This window comes from Microcebus murinus, chromosome 17, assembly GCF_040939455.1.
Source record: "Microcebus murinus isolate Inina chromosome 17, M.murinus_Inina_mat1.0, whole genome shotgun sequence".
Lineage (NCBI taxonomy): Eukaryota > Metazoa > Chordata > Mammalia > Primates > Cheirogaleidae > Microcebus > Microcebus murinus.
Window position 1 is genome coordinate 58,886,504 of NC_134120.1, and position 24,396 is coordinate 58,910,899.

The 24,396-nt window shown below is 41.8% G+C and overlaps 1 protein-coding gene across 4 annotated transcripts; it reads left to right on the forward strand.

Annotated features, from left to right (window-relative positions):
- The first annotated feature begins 1,310 nt into the window (after positions 1–1,310).
- ZNF879 (zinc finger protein 879) lies at positions 1,311–19,230 on the forward strand. 4 transcript variants are annotated; one of them, XM_075993716.1, is made up of 6 exons: positions 1,311–1,748; positions 2,441–2,501; positions 5,474–5,676; positions 6,029–6,155; positions 6,594–6,689; positions 11,031–19,230. In XM_075993716.1, exons 4-6 carry the CDS (start codon positions 6,122–6,124, stop codon positions 12,461–12,463), a joined length of 1,563 nt encoding a protein of 520 aa, XP_075849831.1. In that variant the 5' UTR covers positions 1,311–1,748; positions 2,441–2,501; positions 5,474–5,676; positions 6,029–6,121; the 3' UTR covers positions 12,464–19,230. The 4 variants fall into 4 exon arrangements, with proteins under 4 accessions (XP_075849831.1, XP_075849832.1, XP_075849830.1 ...); XM_075993717.1 differs by having other exon boundaries at positions 5,585–5,676; XM_075993715.1 differs by having other exon boundaries at positions 1,311–2,501; positions 5,585–5,676.
- The last annotated feature ends 5,166 nt before the right edge of the window (positions 19,231–24,396 follow it).

Here is a 24,396-nt window from a genome sequence, read left to right on the forward strand (position 1 = left end):
CTTATTTTTGAGGAACTGCCATACAGTTTTCGAGGGCTGCTGCATCATTTTACATTCCCACCGTCAACACAAGGTTTTCAATTTCTCCACATCCTCACCAATACTTGTTTTTTCTTAGTTTTATAATAGCCATCCTAATGAGTGTGGAGTGGTAACTCAATGTAGTTTGGTTTTTTGTTGTTTTTTTTTTTGAGACAGAGTCTCACTCTGTAGCCTGGGCTAGAGTGCCATGGCGTCAGCCTAGCTCACAGCAACCTCCAACTCCTGGGCTCAGGCGATCCTCCTGCCTCAGCCTCCCGAGTAGCTGGGACTACAGGCATGTGCCACCATGCCTGGCTAATTTTTTCTATATATATTTTTAGTTAGCCAATTAATTTCTTTATTTTTAGTAGAGACGGGTCTCACTCTTGCTCAGGCTGGTTTCTTTGAACTCCTGACCTTGAGCAATCCACCGGCCTCTGCCTCCCAGAGTGTCAGGATTACAGGCGTGAGCCACTGCACCCGGCCTCAATGTAGTTTTGATCTGCATTTCCCTAAGGATTAGTGACGTTCATTATTATCTTTTATCAATATAAAACAGCCCATTTTGTCCAACTTAATTATTTGTATTTTGAAATGATCTTTTTGTCATGGTAACACAGTGATCCCAGATTTGTTTTTCATATTTTTACCCGGCATCTTTTAGTCTCTCTCTTTATTTTCTACCCGCAAACACCCTTGGCTTTAGGTTTTGGCTTTAGGTCTGTCTTTGTAAACTCTGATATTTGGTATTCTAAAAATCAACCCTTATGAGCATATTTTATTTGGCTTGTACAGTGCAAGTCACTAAGGATGCAGTTGTGGTAGTAGTCAATGCTGGAGGAAAGGCTTTATTTTACGATTTAAAGGTGACATTTCAAAAGAAGAAATGAGTGTCAAGAAAAGAGAAATACTAGATTTATGCTTTCGTTTTTACCCAACGTAAGTGCCAGTTAATACATATTTTTGTAGGTTACAAAATTTAGACATAATTTTTTAAATTAATAAAAATGGCAAAATAGACTGTAACAGTTCTCTCACCACACGCGAACAGTCAGTAGTCTTCACATTTTAAAATTCATACTCACCTTTCCCTCTTATTGTTATTGTCATTGTAATTACAAATAAAATGGGTGCAGAAATGAAGAGAAATAGGCTTCAGCTTTCTCTAGCCTGACTGCTTTCCCTAGTCTTTGCGCCTCTGTTCCTCCTCGGACACCGTAGAGGGCTGTGCCGCGGTGACGCCTGGGAAATGTAGTCCGAAGGGACAGGCGCTGCGATACAGGCAGGGAACCCGGGGCTCTCTCGTGCGCAAGCGCAGGCGCTCCCGGAGGTTTGGCGGCGACGAGAATGTCCCTGAACTAGGTGTTCCGCTCGCCTGCAGTACGGTGTGCAGCTCCGAGTACCCGCCGCGGCGGGGGCTGCCGGCGAGGGCCGGCCCGGAGCGTGCGGCCGCTGCGGCGGGGCCGGGCTGGGGGCCGGCGGCCGCGCCAGTCTCCGCCGAGCCGGGTTCCGGGCGTGCGAGCCGTCGCGGCCTCGGCAGGTGGCCTCGGCCGCGGAGGGGCGTCGCCTGGGAAGGCCCCCGCGGAGGCGGGAAGCCCGAGCCGCCGCCGCCGTCACCTGGGACCGCTCCCGCCCGGCTCCGGGAGAAACGGCCCCAGGAAGGAGCCTGCGGAAAACTGCCTTGATTCAGTGTCCCGGAGCCCTTGGGGCGATTTTCGGCTTTTAGCGTCCGTTGGTTTAACCCTCTCCCCTACTCCATTCCCTAGAGTTTAAAGTTTTTATTTTATATTTACTCATTTTTGTCAGTCCTGCTTGTCTTGCATTGTTTTTCTACAGGCAATCCTAGAGTGATTTAAATATGTCCATTTTTGTTTAGTGTAATTTTGTCCACTTACTAAGTTACTTCCCTTTTCTCTAAATGTTGGATTCATTTCTAGGCAGTGATGCTATTCCTCTTGAGCCCTTATTTTTTGTGGGGGAGGAAGGCGGGAAGGAGAAATGGGTAACACTTCCTTTAAAGCAACTTTTTGATAAAGTTAAACTTCCGTGAGTAAGAAAAGAGAGGACTAATTTTTGGTTGGCTATTCCAGAGAAAGGCATCCATTGTTCAAATGCTATTTTCCACCTTGAGCAATGTCCAAGTCCAGATGTGTGGAATGTTTGTGTCATTTCTCATTAATCTAACATCTCTGTGGGCCTCGCTTGATTGTACCCTTTGCCCTGCTAATGCACATCAGTGATTTTAATCCCATGGTTTGGTTCATCTTTCTTTATAAACCAGTGGCTGACAGGTAGCAGGTTTTGGTGGCTATGCTTAGGTGCTCAGCATGTGGAGGTTTCTAACTGGTCTGGCCTAATGATGGGAGGGCAGGAGTGCATCCAGGATGAAAAGACCTCACATCATCCTTCTGCATTCCAGGTGCTTTCTCTGAGAGAGGGAGGGAGAAATGGCCAGGAGGCTGCTGCCAGCCCAGGCACAGGTGAGTGAAAGCTGCTGCTTTCTTGAACTGCCTTCAGGGTTCAGAGATGGTAAACTTGTTTCATCCATTGTTGAGTTTCTCTAGGCCTTGAAGCCCAAGGAAGGACTTGAGGATCTGCTAGGTAAGAAACTCTAGAAGGAAGATGTTTCCTTGCCTCAGAGCCAGTCTAATTGTCAATTTGCCACTTAACAGTTAAGTACTTGTTGACTAGGAATTGAATGGAGCCCCAGCCCCTTCCTTCTGCCACTCCTAGAGCTTTGTGAAGGATCCTGGTATGTTTTTGCCCTGTGGAGGACAAAGACACCATGGAGCCAAATAATTCCATCATAACACTGGATTTCAGAAGGGAGATGCATTGTCTTTGCCCTTAGGAGACTGAGGACCAATCAGCATGTGGGAGTAGTCAGTCTAGGGAGGGACCTTGTGTAAGAGGGTGATCCCATAGGATTATAATAGAGCTGAAAAATTTCTATCACCTTGTGATATCATAGCTGTCATAGCACAATTACTTTTTTAAGAAGAAAATAAATTTAGTGTAGTTGAAGTGTATGGTGGTTATAGGACCTACAGAAATGTACAGTAATATCCTAGGCCTTCACATTTACTCACCACTCACTGACTGACCCAGAGGAATTTCTAGTCCTATAGTCTCCATTCATGGTAAATATCCTAAGTACCCTATATGGGTGGACCTTTTTTTTTTTTAATTTTTAAAATTTTTTATGTTGTATCTAAATAGTGCCTACAGTATTTAGTATAGTAACATGCTGTACAGGTTTATAGCCTAGGAGCGATAGGCTCACTATACGATGTAGCCTGAGTATAGGTTTGTGTAAGTGCACTCTATGATGTTTACACAACAATGAAATTGCCTAACAGTGCATTTTACAGAACATATCTCTATCATTAATGATGCATAGCTGTATTTCATGGTAAGGGTCCAGGTGATTTTCTAGAAAGATTGAAGAAAGAAACATTGTGAACAGGTGTAGTCAGGGAAACTCTAGCAGTGTGAGATTTTGGATTCACACAGAAGGACCAGGCTGTACAGATGGAGAATGGAAGGCATCCAGAAGAAATTGAAGCTTGGGCAATGGTTTGGGGGCAGATTTGGGGAAACGAGCCTTCCCTGAGATAGAAAGCATCCTTGTCCAAGTGATTTCTTCCCTTCTTGAGCCTTTCATGGCATTTAACTCTGTATCATTAATAAATTGTTGGGAAAATATAATTAAAAACATAATCCCCCAATCTAGAACACTCTATACAAAGGTAGAAGAGAAAGAAAATAATTTTATTATTGAATAAAGATTAAGCCAGATTGTGATGCACATCACAGGCAGTCCACTAAAGAGATTGCAAAGACAGAAAGCTCACTCTTTTATATAGCTAAGTGGATGATACCTAATATATTTAGGTAGGTTTTGCAATTTGGAGTGACATGTTAGGCTCATCTCTTCCCAGGAAACTGTTATCTTTGTTAAAAAATAAACTTTGGCAAGTTAAAATTTTAGAGATTATTTGAGCAGGCATTGGGCAGCTCTAAACAAGAAGTTGTTCAGGGTTCTGCCTAAAGGAATGAGGGAAAAGCTTTATAGGGTGAGTGCAGAAGCAGAGCAAAGAAATTATCTGATTGGTTAAAGTTTGATCAGTTGCCTTATTTGGACTCTCTCTCTGCAAAGTTCCTGATAATATAACTAATGTTTGGGTGGTGCTTGTGATTGGCTGAGCTTAAGTTTCATTTTGTTGGGAACCCAGGGCATTGGAGCCATCTCAGCCTAATAGCATCCCTTTAAGTTATTTGAACATCTTCCTTGATGATTAAATTCAAAAGAGATGGCTGCCAGTTCCTGAAGGGAACTTTCTTGAGTTGTGAGACTGGCAAGTGACTTGTTTAGCCCTTAGAAAGACTTAGATATATTTGAAAAGCACAAAGCAAGAAATTGTGAAAGCGAAGGGGGTAGCGGGAATGTCTTTTCCTTTACTTCCAACAGGAAGAATCTAGCCACTTATTTGCCTGTGCTCTTACAGGTCAGGGAATATGCCTGGCTTTGTGAAATTCTTCCTGGGCTTATAGGAATGCACCTTTGGGGTGGGTAAAGAGAAAGCAGGTGGTGACCTGACACTTACACCTCTAGAAATGCGTCCTAAGGAAGTGAGTTCTGTATGCCTTTCTGATGATGTGTGTGATGCTCAATCCAGCGTTCTTAGAGTATTAAAAAAGTGGAAACAACCTAAATGTCCACCAGTAAGTTACTTCAATAAACCAGTTCATCCATACAGGGAAATACTGGGCACCAAATACAAATGTTGAATAGAATGCAGTTGTCCATATAATACAGTTTTATTTTGTTTAAATATGGAACCTGAAAAGACATATAGCAAAAGGTTAAAACTTTTTTTGGTGGTAGAAAGTTAGATTAGCATTTCTTGTTCTCTTGCATATTCATCTTTTCTTTTTTAAGAAAACAATTCTCGGCCGGGCGCTGTGGCTCACGCCTGTAATCCTAGCTCTTGGGAGGCCGAGGTGGGCGGATTGCTCAAGGTCAGGAGTTCAAAACCAGCCTGAGCAAGAGCGAGACCCCGTCTCTACTATAAATAGAAAGAAATTAATTGGCCAACTGATATATATATAAAAAAATTAGCCGGGCATGGTGGCGCATGCCTGTAGTCCCAGCTACTCGGGAGGCTGAGGCAGAAGGATCACTGGAGCCCAGGAGTTTGAGGTTGCTGTGAGCTAGGCTGATGCCACGGCACTCACTCTAGCCTGGACAACAAAGCGAGACTCTGTCTCAAAAAAAAAAAAAAAAAAAAAAAAAAAAAAAAAAAAAAGAAAGAAAACAATTCTTAGTAAGGAAAGAAAGGGGCTACTGGTTCAGAGTGGTGACTTGTGGTCCAGTGAAGCAGGAAAGAGGTAAAAGAACAAAGGCTTCTGGGTGGAGAGGGAGAATCCTGACCGCAGTCTTCTCCTCTAGCTTTTATTGAAAGGTTATGCAGCCCACCACCTGGGCCCTCTCCTGGCAAAGCTGCGCCTGGGACATTCTCAGAGCCTTCCCAGCTGTGAATGTCAGTGTCCTCTCCCCTAGGACACAGAGATGGCCCATGGTGATGACAGAACTAGGACCCAGTGACCTCCCTTCCAGGCAAGCCAGGTGGTCTCCCACCTATTCCTCCCTAAGTGAGTGTGCTGGCGCCTCCTTCTAAAATCTAACTCTTAATGTGTCATCTGTAAGATGAGAGTTTGGTCTAGGTGGTTGTACAGTTCCAAGTCTAAAGTTCTGTGTTTCTCTCATTTTGTTTCATAATTTCAAGTGCTTATCTTGTTTGGCTGCTGTGTTTAAGCTTTCTGAGGGGCACCATGCTTTGCTCACAGTAGATGCATGATAAATATGTGTTCAGTAACTGAGAGGTTGTCCAGAAATACTTGACTTGAAATACTTAGAACCCTGAGTTGTGACAGGGTTGTTTCACAACCCTCATTCCATTGTGAGGATGGTCCTTGGTGAGCAGGAATGGATTTGCCATTCCAGGAGTCTGTGACATTCAGGGATGTGGCCGTGCTCTTCAGCCAGGACGAGTGGTCGCACCTGAACTCTGCCCAGAGAACCTTGTACCAGGAGGTGATGCTGGAGAACTACAGAAACCTGATGTCACTGGGTAAGGAGCTTTCCTTATGACACAGAATCTGCCATGAGAGCATTTTAGTATCTCCAGGGAGGACATTGGAAGGGCTTGAGCACGTTTGACTTGCAGGTGGTCTCAGAGAGTGGCTGTTGCTAGTCCCTCTTGCTGTATGGAGAACTCACAGCTTGGTAGAGTTGACAAAAGGTGTCTTTTCTGTGCTTTTACTGTCTTGTGCTCCCCCAAGCTCTGTCACCCCAGGTCCCATAGGTCATTCCAGCTGAGAGGAGCGCACAGACAGAGCCCTAACTTTCTTCCTGAAACTACCTCCTGGCCATCCTCTATGAGTCCAGTTTTAATCCCCTCTCAGAACAAACCCCCTTCTCCCTTGCACTGTCCCTCTGCCTTGGGAGCTCTGGAGTTGGGTCTGTGTGCCAGAACAGCCACTCATGTCTTTCCTTTGTTCATGAACAGGGATTGTGTTTTCCAAGCCAAAGGTCATCTCCCAGCTGGAGCAGGGGGAAGACCCCTGGATGATGGAAAATGGGATTCCTCAAGGCCCACCTCTGGGTGAGTGCCAGACTGATTGGGAAATGGGCATTGAATTTTCTGACTGCCTGGACCCAGGGAGGAGGCTGCACTCAGGAGACACTACTGGGGGCCTCCTTGATGTGCCAGGCCAGGTGGGGATGCTGGGGAAGGCCATATCCTTTCTCTCCACTTTTTTGATTACTTGATCCATCAGGTTCAGAAGGAGGGTTGAATTCTTCCAATACGGGTTACATGTTTGTCAAATGTCTCTTGTAATTTGCAGAATATTTAATGAAATATATAATTTATAAAGGTTTATAATTCTTGTTATCTCCCACCATTTTCCTTTTACTGGATTGATTCTTTTCCTAAATTACATTCCCTTAGTGGTTTGAACATACCTTTTATCACTATAATTCATCCCTCATGGTTCCATCTTGGAACAATCTTTTGCTTTGACTTTTTTGTCTACAACTTTTTAAACATAGTTCAGCAGAAACAATAACAACAAAAACCCAGATGTATGTGTATGTATATGCACACATGAAACAGGGAAAACTGGGTATGGCAAAGTGGTAACAATTATGGAATCTAGGCAGAAGGTTTGCAGATTTCATCGTGCCATTCTTCTAACTCTTTTCTGTGGAAAATTTTAAAATAGTATGTTTTAGATCCTGGCTCCTAGGACCTATCATTTAGTCTCTAAAACCCTTGCAGGATGTTGCATCCTAAGCTCCCAAGTTCTGTTCTATTGGGATTTTGTCTTTGTTTCTGGCACCAGAGGAGGATGCTCTTGAGCTTTGCCACTTACCCGGCATTTATTTTTCTCTCTAGCAGGATGTAGCTTTCTGTGTCAGTTCAGTTTAGTGTTTCCATTCATGAACTCTGTCTTCAGATTTTCACCTTTGGTTTGACTAGAATATTTTCTTGAGTAAATTTTTTCGGAAATATTCCTGTGTGCAGTATTTGTATGTGTCTAAAAATCAATTCTTTTTTCTCTCTAGTGGGAATTGTCCTTTGGATCTAGATTTCTGGTATCAGTTTTTTTCCCCATTAGGATTATCCAAACTTTGCTCCCCTGTCTTTGAACACTGACTGTTGTTGATAACAAACAAATCCTCTGTTAGTCTGATTCTATTTTCTGCATAGACAACCTTTTTTATCTTTTCTGTCTTCTGTCTGGAATCGTTAGAGGATTTCCTCTCTATCTTTGGAATTTAGACAATTCATTATGTTGTATCAAGGAGTGAGTTTGCTTTTACTTTAATGTTAGTTGGCATTCACTGGGCCCACTGCTTTGAAGACTCAATTCTTTTTTTTTCATTTGAGGGATCTTTTGTTTCTACTACATACTTAACATATATTCTGCCACTTTGCACCAAACAATTTGAGACAACTGAATGAAACAAAGATGTAATACAATAGAAATTCAATCAGAAACCTAGAAAATAAATATATCTGTTGTAGGAGCAGAATGGTAGCTACAAATGAGTTTCAAATTTGGCTCTGAGCTTTCTGCTTGGCAAAGAAACCATTAAATATCAAATTGTTCTTTTGCAAGCATTTAAAAAATCAATTATTTTTAATTCATACAAGTTATACATGCTATTGTGAAAATAAAGAGGAGAATGAGCAAAAAAAGGAGAGTCACCTGAAATTTTACCAAGTGTGATCAATTCCTGCTGTGAATTTACTGTTTGTCTGTTCAGACTATATAAATATTTGTTTGAGTGTGTTTGTGAATTAGAGACGTACACAGAAAGAGACAGAAAGATTGATTATACATATTGTTCTAAAGTCTATTTTTAATTGCGAATGTCCTTCAGTTATTTAGCCCTCAGTAAATAGAGGCCTACTTCATTGAAAGGACTTTATTGTTAAGCCATGTTTTATTAAACAATCTTCCTTTTAGAAATTTTAGTTCTAGTTTTTCCCTATTATTAATAGTACTAACATGGTTATAGGAATACAAAGGTATAACAGAAAGAGAAAAAAGTCTGAAGAGTAAATCATTGCAATATAAAAGCATGAATATTGTGACTGAAAAGGCAAGGTATGTGAATTCAAAATCCACAAAGGATTTTTTGAAACACTTGGGTTTCATTAATATCAATGAAATTCAAACTAAAGCAGTGAGATACTATTTTCCCTTATTAAATTCCCAAGCATTAAGAAATATATGTCCACTGTTTTGCTACTTGTCTGAGTGATAAGCAGTATCTTTAGTGAGATTTTAATGGGTACACTCTTTCTGGAGGATGGTCTGTCTTTATTAAAAGTTTAGAAATTTCTTAAGAAAATAATTTGATAATTGTGCAAAGTTACAAAGGTATTGTAACATAAGGTATTACTGGTGTAAAAGGAAGCTAAATGACTCTCAGAGGGGGCTTTATTAAATGATGATATGTTCATGCATTGGACATGTTATGTAACCATTAAATAGATTATGTCAGCCTACTTTATTGATATGGAGAGAAACCTATGATTTTTAAGTGATGTGGGAGTAGGGAGAGCTTAATATAGTTTTAGCTCATTTTTATTTTTTAAGTAAAAGCAATTTGTTATATACAAAAACTCCAGTGAGCTAAATCCCACATATAGTAGTGATTGTATTTGCATGATGTGTTTATGAGTGGACTATATTTTCATTTTTATCATTTTCTGTATTTTCTGAATTTTTATTATAATGATTATATATTTCTTTTTTAGTTAGGAAAATAAAACCTCTTTTTTTTTTTTTTTTTTTTTTGAGACAGAGTCTCGCTTTGTTGTCCAGGCTAGAGTGAGTGCTATGGCATCAGCCTAGCTCACAGCAACCTCAAACTCCTGGGCTCAAGCGATCCTCCTGCCTCAGCCTCCCGAGTAGCTGGGACTACAGGCATACACCACCATGCCCAGCTAATTTTTTGTATATATATTTTTAGTTGGTCAATTAATTTCTTTCTATTTTTAGTATAGACGGGGTCTCACTCAAGCTGGTTTCGAACTCCTGACCTCAGGCAATCCACCTGCCTCGGCCTCCCAGAGTGCTAGGATAACAGGCGTGAGCCACCACGCCAGTCATAAAACTTTCATAAAATATATTCATTTCTTTTGAATCAGTGATTCCATTTCTTGCATGGTATCCTAAGTAATCAAAAAGGTAGAAAAAAATTATTCTCAAGAATGTACTCTTCTCCCCGTACCCCCCAGTATTATGATATTGTGTCAATCTCCATTGAGCTGCATAAGCCAAAAGCTGGCAGTCATCCTTGAGCCCTCCCTATCACTTCCTCTGTATGTTCTAGTCATAAGTGGAGATCCCTGCCAGCTTTACTGCTACATTACAGTCCATTTCTCACACAACAACCAGAATGATCCTGTTTAAACGAAAACCCTATCATCTCTCATCTAATCCCCAGTAGTGCTTAGAATAAATTCCAGACATCTTCCTGTGGCCTAGAAGACTCTATGTGATGTGTCCCAGCTCACCTCTTTTCCTCATCTCCCCTTGTTCACTTTGCTTGAGCCACACTGGACTTCTTTGTGTTCTGGAACACAGAAAGCTTAGGGCCTTTGTATTAGCTGTTCTTTCTAACTAGAATCATCTTTATACCTACATTTTTGCCTGACCAACTCTTGTTATTTAGCTTTCATCTTTAATTTCATTTTTTCATCACCCCATTTAAAGTACCAGCTTATTCATTCTTATTGCATATCACCTTGTTTTTGTTTTCTTACAGTCCTCATCACTCCTCAATACTTGCATGATGATTGATTATTTGGTTATTGTCAATATCCCACTGCTGGAATGTAAGCTTTGAGAGAGTAGGCCCTTTTCTGGCTTGTACTGTGCAAGTCTCAAAGTCTTGACCTTTGCATAGTACACGGTGAGCACTGAGCAAATACTGCTTTAGTGAGTGAACAGATGTCCATCACAGCATTATTTATAGCACTCTGATGAGTCCCAGAGCAGTACTACTCGAGACCCTGTGTTTTATAGAGCTCTTTAGGGGAGATGGCTCTTTAATGTCTTATTTTTAGCCTCTCTGCAGTTTTCCCTTAGTGTTCTGATGGCTGGCATAGCAGACGAAGCTAAGCACACACAACCTATGCTCAGAATTGCCTCCTGTCCCAATGGTCTGTGCCTTGTTACTAGATCAGGCCTGGCTTCTGCCACTGAAATAACTTCCCTCTGAGCTCCTCAGCCCACCTGCATGTAGGTTTCTTCAGATTCTCCTACCCAGGCATGTCTACCATCCTGCTTCCTTCTCTTTCTCTTCTTTTTCCCATCCTTTCCTAAGATGTTAAGGCCATATTTATTAGCCATATTTGTATATTTTGTTGTCACTTTTCTTTATTTCTAGTGCAAGAGAGATTTACATGTTTTGTTTATTTTAGGATGGGAGAGCTTGTTTGAAACCATAGTTTCTGAAGACAAAAATCAGGAAGACATGAAAAAACTCATAGTTGATAGTCCTTTTGACTTCAAGTTGGAAAAAACCTACATAAATGAGGACAAGACAGAGAAGCAACAAGGCAAAAAGAAACTCTTCAGGAAAGTGTTAGTTACCATCAAAAAAATCTACATGAAGGAGAGGAACTTTAAAGGTATTGAACTTGGGAAAAATCTTGATCTAAAATCATCACTTATTAGAAAACCCAGAATTGTGTCTAGAGGAAGGAAACCTCATTCACAGCAGTATTCAATTCTATTTAAACAATTAGGAGTTGACACTGTACGTAAATGTTATAAATGTAATATCTGTGGGAAAATCTTCCTCCATAGTTCTTCCCTGAGTAAACATCAGAGAATCCATACTGGAGAAAAGCTGTATAAATGTAAGGAATGTAGGAAAGCGTTCAGCCAAAGCTCCTCCCTAACTCAGCACCTGAGAGTTCATACTGGAGAGAAACCTTATATATGTAGTGAATGTGGAAAAGCTTTCAGTTTTACCACATCTCTTATTGGACACCAGAGAATGCATACTGGAGAGAGACCCTATAAATGTAAAGAATGTGGAAAAACATTTAAAGGTAGTTCATCCCTTAATAATCATCAGCGAATTCATACTGGAGAGAAGCCCTATAAGTGTAATGAATGTGGGAGAGCCTTTAGTCAGTGCTCATCTCTCATTCAACACCATAGAATTCATACTGGAGAGAAACCATATGAATGTAGTCAGTGTGGGAAAGCCTTTACATCAATATCGCGGCTAAGTAGACACCATCGAATTCATACTGGAGAGAAACCTTTTCATTGTAATGAATGTGGAAAAGTATTCAGTTACCATTCAGCCCTTATTATACATCAGAGAATTCACACTGGTGAGAAACCGTATGCATGTAAAGAATGTGGTAAATCCTTCAGCCAAAGCTCAGCTCTTATACAACATCAAAGAATTCACACTGGAGAAAAACCCTACAAATGTAATGAATGTGGGAAAGCCTTCTCTTGGATTTCAAGGCTTAATATACATCACAGAATTCACACTGGAGAGAAACCATATAACTGTAAGGAATGTGGAAAAGCCTTCAGTTCCCACTCAGGAGTTAATACTCATCGAAAAATTCATACTGGAGAGAAACCTTATAAGTGTAACGACTGTGAAAAAGCTTTCAACCAAAGCTCAGCTCTAATTCAGCACCAGAGAATTCACACTGGAGAGAAACCATATAACTGCAAAGTATGTGGAAAAGCCTTCAGACAAAGTTCATCCCTTATGACACATATGAGAATTCATACAGGAGAAAAGCCTTATAAGTGTAAAGAATGTGGGAAAGCTTTCAGTCAGAGCTCATCTCTTACTAATCATCAGAGGACTCATAATTGAGAAATACTATATAAATAAAATGCATGTGGGAAATCTTCCAACTGAAATTTCTTCCATAATGAATATCAAAGAATCCATCCTGGGGAGAAAATGATGAGGAGTAGTTAATTGTGGATAAAACTTCAGGAGTTAGACCTCATCAAACATCAGAGACTTCATGATGCAGAGTAACCTTGGGAATATTAGGAAAGCTTCTGTAGAATGTTTATTCATATGTTCTTAAGTTATTACTATAAAGTTGGAAATTTGTTAGGTTGCAGAGTTAATATACTTTTATTTTCTTTCTAATGATGTATGATAACAGCCACCAGCTTTCATAACATCACTGGAAATCCTGCTGATTTATGTGAAAATGCAGCCATAAAATCCAGACTTCAGATAATATAGGAATCTATATTTTTGAAACTACATTTAAGTGTTATACAAGCCAGTTGTACTAGGAAGAATGTTTTAGGGGAAAAATATATACAGATGACCTGTAGCTACCTCACTGTCACTAAAATTTGGGTTTTTTATAATCTTAAAGCAAATTCTGTACTTGCTGGTGGTTAAAACTTTTAGGTTGTTTCTCTGCTTTCTAAGCCATTCACCTGAGAAGAAAATCACTCTGTAAACTATGCAGTTACACTGTCCTTCAGTTTTCTTCCTACTTGTTCTAAACTCTGAATTAGATTTAAAGTCACTTTAAGTCATAAATTCATGATGTTTCACTTGTTTTTCTCATAAAGTGATTACCTTTGCTGTGTTGAATTGAGAAGTTACTGCTTATTCAGACAGTTACTGCCTTTGCAGTTTAATTTACTGATAAATGTTGTTCGAAATTATCTCACAATGTAGCCATAGAAGCACAGCTCTTGGCTCCTAGGCTGTGCCTCCTTATTTGAGCTCTCTCTTTACCAGCCACCAGGAAGGCCAGGAACAATATGGAACTCAGGTTGTCATCTCTGAAGGTAAAGTGAACCAGGTGACTTTCACTCTTAACATTCCACTTTTCCACCTTCATCAGATCACATTCACTGCCTGCCCACTCTCTGAAGGCCACTGGGCAAATATTCAGGCTCTGAGTTTGGATGCTCTTTCCTCCAGAAGGTGGACTTATATCATTCAACAAGTCATTTAGCGTATGTCAGCATTTCTAAAATGAGAATCATGATATTAGCAAGCTAAAAATGGTTATCTTACAAGTAAAACTAGAATTGTTGAGCTTTATAGAGGGTAACATTATCTAGTTTAGCCAAGTTTATCAGGAGGAGGCAAGCACTTAGGACTGAAATCCAAATGCTACGTTCTCTGCCAAGGAACTTAAAAACCACAAAGGGGTGCTATTGAGAGTGGAGACTAAGCAAAGCAAAAATCATTGCATTCAGCTTTTGCCTCCTGGGACTAATTAGGCCCATTGTTTCAGAATTATGAGGGGCAGGTTTTTCTGTGTAATTAAATGCTCCATCTGTGATGCCCCCTTCCCGTAACTGTTCTTTGCAGTTCTTCTATCTAGCTAAGGTGAGTCAAACTTCCCAAACTGTTAATAGTCTTAAAATCATCAAAAAAGTTAAATCAGAATTAAAATTCTACAGAAGAAACATTAGGCCCAGTTATTTTTAAGACAAGATTTATCAAACTTTCAAGTAACAAACAGATTAAGTCTTATGCAAAATCTTCCGGAGTAGATAATGTATAAGCACAGTAATGCTAATATAACCTAGTACCAAAATCAGATAAGGGAAGTACAAGAAAGGAAAATTGCTGGCATGATTACCATGAATAAGGGCTGTAAAAATTCTAAACAGAGTATTAGCAAATGTAATTCAAAAGTGCCTAACCATAATTAATAACATTATGATAAATGTAAGTTTATTTACTGAAAACCTGGGGAAAAATGGTAAAATGTTAAAAGAATTATAGAAATGATTTATAGAGAAAAAAATGGATCCCTAGACTCACTATAATAATTATATAAATGGCAAAACTGTATAATTTTTGGAAGAATAAGGAATAATTTATGTCCTCAAGATGGAGGATTTCTTAAACAGGATACAGATGAGCTATATAAAATGTTTTATTTCCTCACATTAAAGAATTACTTACTGGCCAGGCGTGGTGGCTCACACCTATAATCTTAGCACTCTGGGAGGCTGAGGTGGGAGGATCGCTCAAGGTCAGAAATTGGAAACCAGCCTGAGCAAGAGCGAGACCCTGTCTCTACTAAGAAATAGAAATTAATTGGCCAACTAAAAATATATAGAAAAAATTAGCTGGGCATGGTGGCACATATCTGTAGTCCCAGCTACTCGGGAGGCTGAAGCAGGAGGATTGCTTGAGCCTAGGAGTTTGAGGTTGCTGTGAGCTAAGTTGACATCACAGCACTCTGGCCTGGGCAACAGAGTGAGACTCCGTCTCAAAAAAAAAAAAAAAAAAAATTAATTACCAAAATGTACCAAAAAGTGAAAAGATATGAAATAGACTTTTCCAAAATATACCCAAGAAATAATTATAATCAGAAAATTTTAATTTTTAGAAATCAGTAAAATAGGAAAATGAGCTAAATACATGACTAATTTTACAGAAGAGGAAATATAAATTTTCAAAAACATGGTAAGATTATTAACTTCATCAGTAGTTTAAAAATGTGAATGACAGGCCAGGTGTGGTGGCTCATGCCTGTGATCCCAGCACTTCAGGAGGCCGAGGCGAGCAGATTGTTTGAGCTCAGGAGTTTGAGACCAGCCTGAGCAAGAGTGACACTTGTCTCTACTAAAATTAGAAAGAAATTAGCTGGACAACTAAAAATATAGAGAGAAAAAAATTAGCCAGGCATGGTGGCACATGCCTGTAGTCCCAGCTACTCGGGAGGTTGAGGCAGGAGGAGCACCTGAGCTCAGGAGTTTGAGGTTGCTGTGAGCTAGGCTGACGCCATGGCACTCCAACACAGGCAACAGAGTGAGATCTGTCTCAAAAAAAAAAAGTGAATTACAGACCGAGCACTATGGCTCATGCCTGTTATCCTAGCACTTTGAGAGCCTAAAGTGAGAGGATTGAGGCCCAGAGTTCAAGACTAGCCTGGGCAACATAGTGAGACACTGTCTCTACAAAAATTTTTTAATACAAATTAGACATATAATCATATGATTTTACAACTACAAAAAGTATTAATATATGTGATAATATTGAACTTTGGAATGTGTGGAATAACTAGAAATCATTTCTAGTTGGGAGTATAAGTCAATAGAGGTCATTGAAATCTTGTAAAGTTGAACATGTGCATATGTGCATGTTGTATAACAGGTTCCACACCTACATATATACTATTAATAAATATTTGCATATGAGCATCAAGAGAGATATATAAAGATATTCTTAGTACTGATCATAATAGCAATTAATTGTAGGTAGTCTGAATGTCCATTCATAGGAGAATGGATAAATTTTGGAATAGTAACAGTAGAACAGCAGTGAACATGAATGAGCCAAAGCTATATACAAAACATGGATGAAGCCATAGTCCTAGCTACTCAGCAGACGGAGGAAGGAGGATCACTTGAGCCCAGGAGTTTGAGGCCAGCCCGGACAATTTAATGAGACCTTGTTTCTGAAAAACAAACTAAAAAAGATAAATTTAAAAATACATTCTTGAGTCTTAAAATGTCATTGGAAACTACATAGGATATGAAACCATTTTTTACAAAATTAAATGTACTATCATATGTTAAATGATATGTACATGTGGTAAAGATATTAAACAAAAATAAGTGATTCAAAAGGTATTCTGGTTATCCATTGCTGTGTAACAAATCACCCCAAAATTCAGTGGCTTAAAGAATTATGAATATCTGTCATGAGCCCATTTTGGGGTTTAGTTGGGCAGTTCTTACTTACTGTCTGATGGATGTGCAGTCTTATGGCAGCTGGGGCTGAAGGATCAACAGGGCTGGTTGTCCAAGATGACTGGCAGTTGATGACTGCTGGCTGAGAGTTGGCATGGGCTACTCCATGTGGCTTGGGCTTCTCACAGAAGGGATCTGGGTTTTGGAGCATCCCAAGAGCAAGCATTCTAAGAGACCTAGGGAGAAGTTGCAAATCTTATAAACCAGCTTTGGAAATCACACAGCATTAATTCTGCTGTATTGTCTTGGCCACAAATGAGTCACAGATTTGGCCTAGATTCAAAAGATTATAGAAGGGTGTGAATACCAGGGGGCATGGTTCATTGGGGGACCATTTTTCAAGACTAGCTACCACCTCAGCACAAAATTTGGGACAGTGGTCTACCTCTGGGTGTGAGGCAAGGAAATGACTTGGGGTGAAGTGCAGAGTCTTCCTTCACTTTTTTGGTGCCTGAAAGAGGCTCCCTCTTCAGGAAGTGGCCAACCAAGGCCAGAGTGTGTCTGTAAAATAATTAAGTAGGATTTTTATGTCCAACTCTATCCTGGGTGAGTTGAGGAAGAATGAAAGAGAGATCCTAATGCCTGATCACCATGAGTGATGTGAGCATGAAATTTAGGATAGAATTAGTTCAGAGGTTGTACCTAACAGCCCTCTCCAGATCATAGCATTTTTCAGGCCACTGTTGAATATGAATTTGTCTCATTAGCAAAGTTGTTAACCCCTCTCTCCCCTTTCTATATCTTCTCTTCTCACTCATGTCTCTAGATCACCAAAGGAAAAGAACATGGGTTCCTATACCAAGTAAGGAAATGCACAGTAAATTAAGATGTGTACTTTAAAAGAAATAGGTAAAGAATTAACAGCCATCTTTAAGTTGTCAGCAGATTTTCTTTGCTTAAATTCTCTTTTTCTCAAAAAGACTTGTTCATACATTTCTAGGCTTAATGTGAAAAAAAGAGACTTGTTCAGAATCTAGATAAAAGAGAAAAATGTCCATTTTCATGGCTTCCTAATAGGTCATTTTTAAAGCAACCTGAAAAAGCAGAATAAGCTTTAACTTTTACAATATGGTCGAAATATCTGACATACTTACAGTATTCAAAGTAATTAAATTATTTTAAATGCCCATCTTTTCAGGTGGTTAGGGGCTATTTCTCATCTCATGGGCTGTCACGTTATAAAACAGATGTTTTCTTGTGAAGGTACCTGTGAAAAATCAACAGGCCAGTTGTTTTCTAGACTGGCCTTCCATAGGATTTATCTGATGTTTTGTCGTGATTAGATTTATGCTATGTTTTGAGGGGTTTTTTTGGTAATAAAACCACAGAAGTAATATTGTATTCTTCACAGTTCATCACTGTTTCATATTAGGAGACTTGCAATGTTGACTTATACCAATTACTGGTAACTTTAACTTTGTTCTCTTGGTTAAGATGTCTGCCAGGCCTTGCACTGTGAAGTCACAGTTTCCCTTTTGTGATCCTTAGAACTGTGAGAGGAAACCCTGTGAGTGTATATATTTTCACTTGTCAAGTCCAGCCAACTAGTTTTAGCGTCCATCAATGATACTTGCTTTAATCAGTTATTATAATGGATTTCAAATGGAGATTTTAAAATTCCATCATTTCTTCTACACTTATTAATTGGCTTTTTACTTTAAAGAAGGGTTTTATAATCTCTGTATTTATTTGTTTCTGTGACTCTGGAAGTATGGTTTCCTATTTATTCAATGGCCTGTAATCTGTTAACATCAGTTATTTATTTTGACGCTGAAATTGTCCCAAACTTGGCCTTTGGGAGCCTCTTCAAGCTGGCTTCTGTGTTCTTTCTGTCACAAGTTTAGGATTATACACAAGCTTTATAATTCAAGTACACTTACTCTGTCAGTGTAAGCAAAGTATGATTTCTTGACTAGATAACTTCAGAGTTGGGGGAGAGGAACAGGAGTAAAAAACATTTTGAGAAGTATTCTTTGTTCCTGCAGGGTCATGTGTGTCTTCCTCTTGGGACTGTCCCCTGGGTGCATGGACTCACACCACTACTTTTTTGTTAACACTCCCCTGAAGCATTGCTCCCTGCAGCTCTCTCCTTGCATTCTGCACATACTGCAAAAAATGTGGTGAAATATACATAACTTAACATTTACCACTTTATCCACTTCAAAATGTACAACTTAGTGGCATTAACTACTTTTACAGTGTTATGTAACCATCTCTGCAATCTATTTCCAGAACTTTTTCATCATCTCAAATGGAAACTCTATACCTGTTGAAAGATAAAACCCTATTTTCCCCTTCCCAGCTCCTAGTAACCTCTATGCTGCATTCTGTCTTTATGAATTTGCCTATTCTAGGTACTACTTATAAGTGGAATTATACAATATTTGTTCTTTTATATCTGGCTTATTTCACTTAGCATGTATCTTCAAGATTCATTCATGTTGTGACATGTATCAAGATTTCCTTCCTTTTAAGGGTGAATAATATTTCATTTTATATATACACCACATTTTCTTTATCTGTTCATCAGTTGATAGACATTTGGGTTGTTTATACCTTTTGGCAATTGTGAATAGTCTTGCTATGACCGTTGGTGTACAAGTATGTGTTTCACCTTCTGCTTTCAATTTACCTATAGTTTTGCCTTTCATGGAATGCCATATAAATTCATACAGTATCTTTTTTAAGTCTGCTTCTTTATCCTATCATAGTGCATTTGAGATTCAGCCATGTTGTTATATGTATCAATAATTTGTTCCTTTTTACTTCCTTTTTACTGAGTGGCATTCTATTGTATGGATATACTACAGTTTGTTTATCCATTGTCTATTTGAGGGACATTTGGGTTATTTCTAGTTTTTGCTGATTATGAATAAAGCTGCTACATACCTTTGCATATAGGTTTGTGTGTAAATATAAGCTTTCTGTTTTTTTGGGTAAATACCTAAGAGTGGATTGCAGAGCCACATGAGAAGCAGATGTTTATAAGACATTGCCAAATTGTTTTCCAAAGTGAATGTACCATTTTACACTCCCACTAGCAATGCATGAGTGTTCCAATTCCTCCATATCCTCGCCAACACCTGCTATTTTCCTTTTTTTCTTTCTTTAATAATAACCATCCTAGTGGATGTAAAGTGGTATCTCATTGTGGCTATTTCCCTAATGACTAGTGATGTTGACTGTCTTTTTATGTGCTTATTGATAATTTGTATATCTTATTTGGAGAAAGGTCTGTTCAAATCTTTTGCCCATTTTTTTTTTTTTTTTTTTTTTTTTTGAGACAGAGTCTCACTTGTTGCCCAGGCTTAGTGAGTGCCCTGGTGTCAGCCTAGCTCACAGCAACCTCAGACCCCTGGGCTCAAGCAATCCTCCTGCCTCAGCCTCCCGAGTAGCTGGGACTACAGGCATGCGCCACCATGCCCGGCTAATTTTAGATATATTAGTTGGCCAATTAATTTCTTTCTATTTATAGTAGAGACGGGGTCTCGCTCTTGCTCAGGCTGGTTTCGAACTCCTGACCTCGAGCAATCCGCCCGCCTCAGCCTCCCAGAGTGCTAGGATTACAGGCGTGAGCCACCGCGCCCGGCTCTTTTGCCCATTTTTAATTAGGTTGTTTTGTTGTTGATTTGTAGGAGTCATTTATATATACTACATGTACTTGTAAGCACTTATATTTAGTTCTCTTAAATACCAGTACACGTTTGCATATTTTCATAGAAAGCACACTGTCTCCACCTGGTGGTGGTTTTATATCAATTTTAGCAACACCACAGTCCCTCTTTTCTCCTCCACATCTTTTATTGCTTTTTTTAAAGGATATGATGAGAGCTTTAGATTTATACTACTTTTACTGCCTCACCTACCAAGAATTACCTGAAAAAACATTTTTGTTATCTACCGGAACAACACCACATTTTTAATATAATCTACATTTTTATTCCTCTTTATTCCATTAATATCCTTTAAGTTCTTTAAGTGTCTACTATGTACCATATCCAAGAAAATTGTTGTGCCTAAAACAGAAGAGACCCTTGTCATGCCTGTGGCAAGAGCTCTCAAAGCTGCCAGCTCTCTGACATTTGCTTTGTGCTCCCTGATTCAGTGCATAATACAGGCAAGAAAAAACACGCTAGCATAACTGCAATGTCTTTTAAACAAATAAGTTTAAAGACACAATTGAAAATTGTAGGTTTCACGACTTACCCCATAATTTGTAGGGTTGTGTGGGAAAAACCCGGGTAGAACCTCCCCTTGGGATTCTTTGTTTCAGCACCAGCCTGTCTGCACATCTTTTCCTGGAGGTCAGTTGGGTTCTTTTTCCTAAACAAATATGTGCAATCACCTTGATTGTGTTTGTTCAATTGTAATATCCTTTAAACTTCTCAGAGAGTTCATATAGGACAAGATGTAAATAGCTTATGGCGTGTTTCTGTCATTCAGGTGGAAGTTGTGTCTGGATGACATTTGAACAGTATGTCCCTTTATTCCCCAAATCCATCTAGGCCATAAGCCCTGATGCACATTTACACAGGGGTGGACATCATAAAGTGATCACGTAAATAAGAGAATAATGTAAGGTTTTTTCGGCAGCGGCGAAAAGAAAAGACAGACACAGAGAGAGAAAGAGTGGGGGCCAAACCACGTGGCTTTATTATACACTCGTGAACGAGGTTCTGGGGCCCCAAGAGAGGGGGGGTCCCGGAAGTCGCCACAGTTTGAAGGGGCTGAGGCCGTTTATACCCTTTGGGTGGGGCTAGGGACTTGTGGGGGGAAGAGCTGGGATTCTCTATTGTGACCTTGGAGGTCGTTGAGAAATAGGAGGGGCTGGAGGTATTTGTGGAGTCCAGGAGCGAATCCAGGTGGACATCTGGGTGTGGTTCCTCTCAGTGGGGCCTGGCAGTTTGTCCTTGGCAGGTCAGGTCACTAAGTGTTTTCTTTTTCCATCTAGGGAGCTGAGGGGGCCGCCACCAGCCTTACATTCCGGCCTTTTGGTTTTGATGGGCCCGCTCTTTCCGACTACTTCCTGCTAGGAGGGGCCTGGTCAGGGGCTCTAGGCGGGGCGGCTGTGGAGGGGCGGTTGGTAGTGGAAAGTATGGATGAAGAAGTAGTTGGTTTACGGCCACTCCTGTCAGCTCTTGTAGGCGGCGCTGGAGGAACTGCAAAAGACAGGGAACAAACAGAAAGATTAGGCAGATGATGACACCGGGTGGCAATGGCCAGGTAGCCAAAGGGAATTGTATCCAGCCAAAGGGGGACGCATCCCAGCGAGGCGGTTGTGCAGGTCTTTACTCAGGTTGGTGAGCTTGTCTATGTTCCGCTCCAAAGGCCCGATTCGCCAGCATAGCAGCAGCATTCTTTATGAAGGAAAAGGCAGGTTTTTCTTTTTCCAGTCATCAGCGGGTCTGCAAAATCTTGGGCAGAAATGACACCGTGGCCCAGGGCACCTCCCGCGAGCCCTGAGGCCACAATGGAAGAGGCCAAGCTGAGACCTACCATGACAGGTAGAAAGACGGCTAGTCTTGGCTGGGCTTCTGGGAGAAGCCATCCAAACTCAGACTCACCGTATAGAGTTTATTGAGGGACCACCATGACAGGGAAACAGGGACCCGGGGTGGATGTATTGACGCAGCGGGTAAGTGCTCCGTTGCACCAGAATAACTGTCCCAGAGCAGAGGAGGTGGCTGTGGTCACAGTATGGTTGGTAAGGCGGCGTCCGTGAAGTTGTAGGCAGGGGATCAGTGCGGGAGGTGAGAAAGCACACGCGGTCTGCGTAGGGCTGGCCTGTAGGCTCAGGTTCCCAAAGGGAACGCGAGTGAGCGGAGTGGAGCATGAGGGAGCTGATGAGGGAGTTTGGGGGTTAGAATGGTTTAGAGGGACAGCAGCCAGCAGGGGCTGCTGAAAGGAGGCACAGAGGAAACAGTGGGAAATATTAGGGATTATTTCAGGGGAATTTAGGAAGGTGAGGGTGTGCTGTATGATATCTAACCAAGAGGTGAGAGTGGGGTTATGGGGACGAGAAGGAGCAAGTTGTCCGGCCAGAGTCTGTTCTGCCTTCTGGGAAGCGGAGCCCTCGGGGAGGCGGGCGCCTCTGTAACCTGAGAGGCCGAGACAAGGGCATGGGCTGCCTGGCGTTTGCCGTCATCGCCCACGGTCGAGCCGCCATCAGCAAACAGTGTTAAGTCTGCATCTGAGCGGGGCTGGTCCGAGAGGTCGGCCTGGAGGTGGTGGCGGCATCGACCGTCTCCGGGCAGGAGCGAGAGGAGAGGGTTAAGGACGGGATGGGCAGCAAAGTAGCGGGGTTTAGAGTAGCAGACTGTGTTAGGGTGATGTTGGGATTTCCTATGAATATGAGATGGGATTCCTGTAACCTAGAGGGAGTGAGGGGCGCCGACGAGCGGTGAGTCAGCAGATCTTGGAGGCGATGGGTGGAAAAGACATGAAGGTGCTGTCCCAGGGACAGCTTCAGTGCTTCCCTGGCGAGAGAGGCTGCCGCGCCCAGTGCCCTAAGGCCAGGCGGCCAGCCAGGACCGTGGTGTCTAGTTGTTTGGATAAATAAGCCACTGGAGCACAGGTGGGTGGGCTCCAGGAGCCTAAGGGCTGGGCGAGGACACCCAGGGCCAGGCCCTGGCGCTCGTCTGTGTAGAGGTGAAAGGGTTTTCAGGATGAGGGAGTCTTAGAGGTGGTGCCTGGAGTAGAGTGTCACGAAGCTTTAGAAATGCGAGGCCGACAGCTCGGGGGTTTAGTAAAGGGCCAGCGGGGCATCACGGGCTGCCTCATAGAGGGGTTTAGCAAGGAGGGAGAAGTTAGGGATCCAGTGTCGGAAGAAACCAACAAATCCAAGGAAAGACAGAATCTGCTCAGCGGTCGTGGGTGGTTGGAGATCGCGAAGAGCCCGTTGGCGGTCAACAGTGGGATCTCGGGACGTGGGGGTGAGCCGAAGTCCAAGATATGTGACCATGGGCTCGGACAGCTGGACTTTGGAGGGGGACACTCGACAGCCCTTGTAGGCAAGGAAGTTAAGCAGAGAGGCAGTGCGGGTCTTAGAGTGCCGTAAAGAGGGGCTACAGAGCAGATCATCAACGTATTGGAGAACAGTGCTAGGCTGTAAGGGACATTGGAGTAGGTCCTGGGCCAGTGCCTGACCAAATAGGTGGGGGCTGTCCCCAAACCCCTGGGGCAGGACGGTCCAAGTGAGTTGTCTAGATGTGTTTGTGTCAGGATCTCCCCACATAAAGGCAAAGAGATTGTAACTGGCTGGGTCTAAGGGGATAGCAAAGAAGGCATCTTTGAGGTCCAGACCGGAAAAGCGGGCAGTGGAGGGCGGAATATGGGAAAGTGAAGTGCAGGGATTAGCACCACAGGGTGTATGGGGATAACAGCCTCCTTAAAGAGCCCTAGGTCCCTGACCAGCCGGTAGGACCCGTTTGGCTTCTTTACCGGGAGAATGGGTGCCTTATAGGGAGAATTAGTTGGGATTAAAAGTTTTTCACACGGAAGACGTTCTATCATGGGTCTTAGACCTCTGCGGTGGGTGGCGAAACAGGGAACTGGGGGCGGGAAGGAAGGATGAAGGGTCTTTGAGTCGAATGAGGACGGGGTGTGGTGTGTGGCCACTACTGGGGTGGAGGTGTCCCAACCCCAGAGTCTACAAGTTCAGGCGGGAGAGGGCGCGTCTTGGGAGAGGCGGAGGGTGGGGGTGAGGAATCTGAAGAGAGGGATAGAAGGAGAAGGGCGGATGTCCCTGAGGAAAAGTGGAGTGTGGTGCCTGATTTGGCTAATAAGTCTCTTCCTAAAAGTGGAGCGGGACAGGAGGGCATGATGAGGAAGGAGTGGGTGATGGGACGGTCGTCTATAAGACGTGTCAGAGGGCCAGTAGTAGGGGCCGTGAAGGACTGCCGTCAGTGCCCATAACCGACACCTGGGAAGGATAAGTAGGGCCTGAAAAAGAAGCAGGACAGAGTAGGTAGCCCCGTGTTGACCAGAAAGGACACTGCCTCACCCGCTACCCTGATTGCTACCCTGGGCTCAGCGAGGGTGATCGGGGTGGCA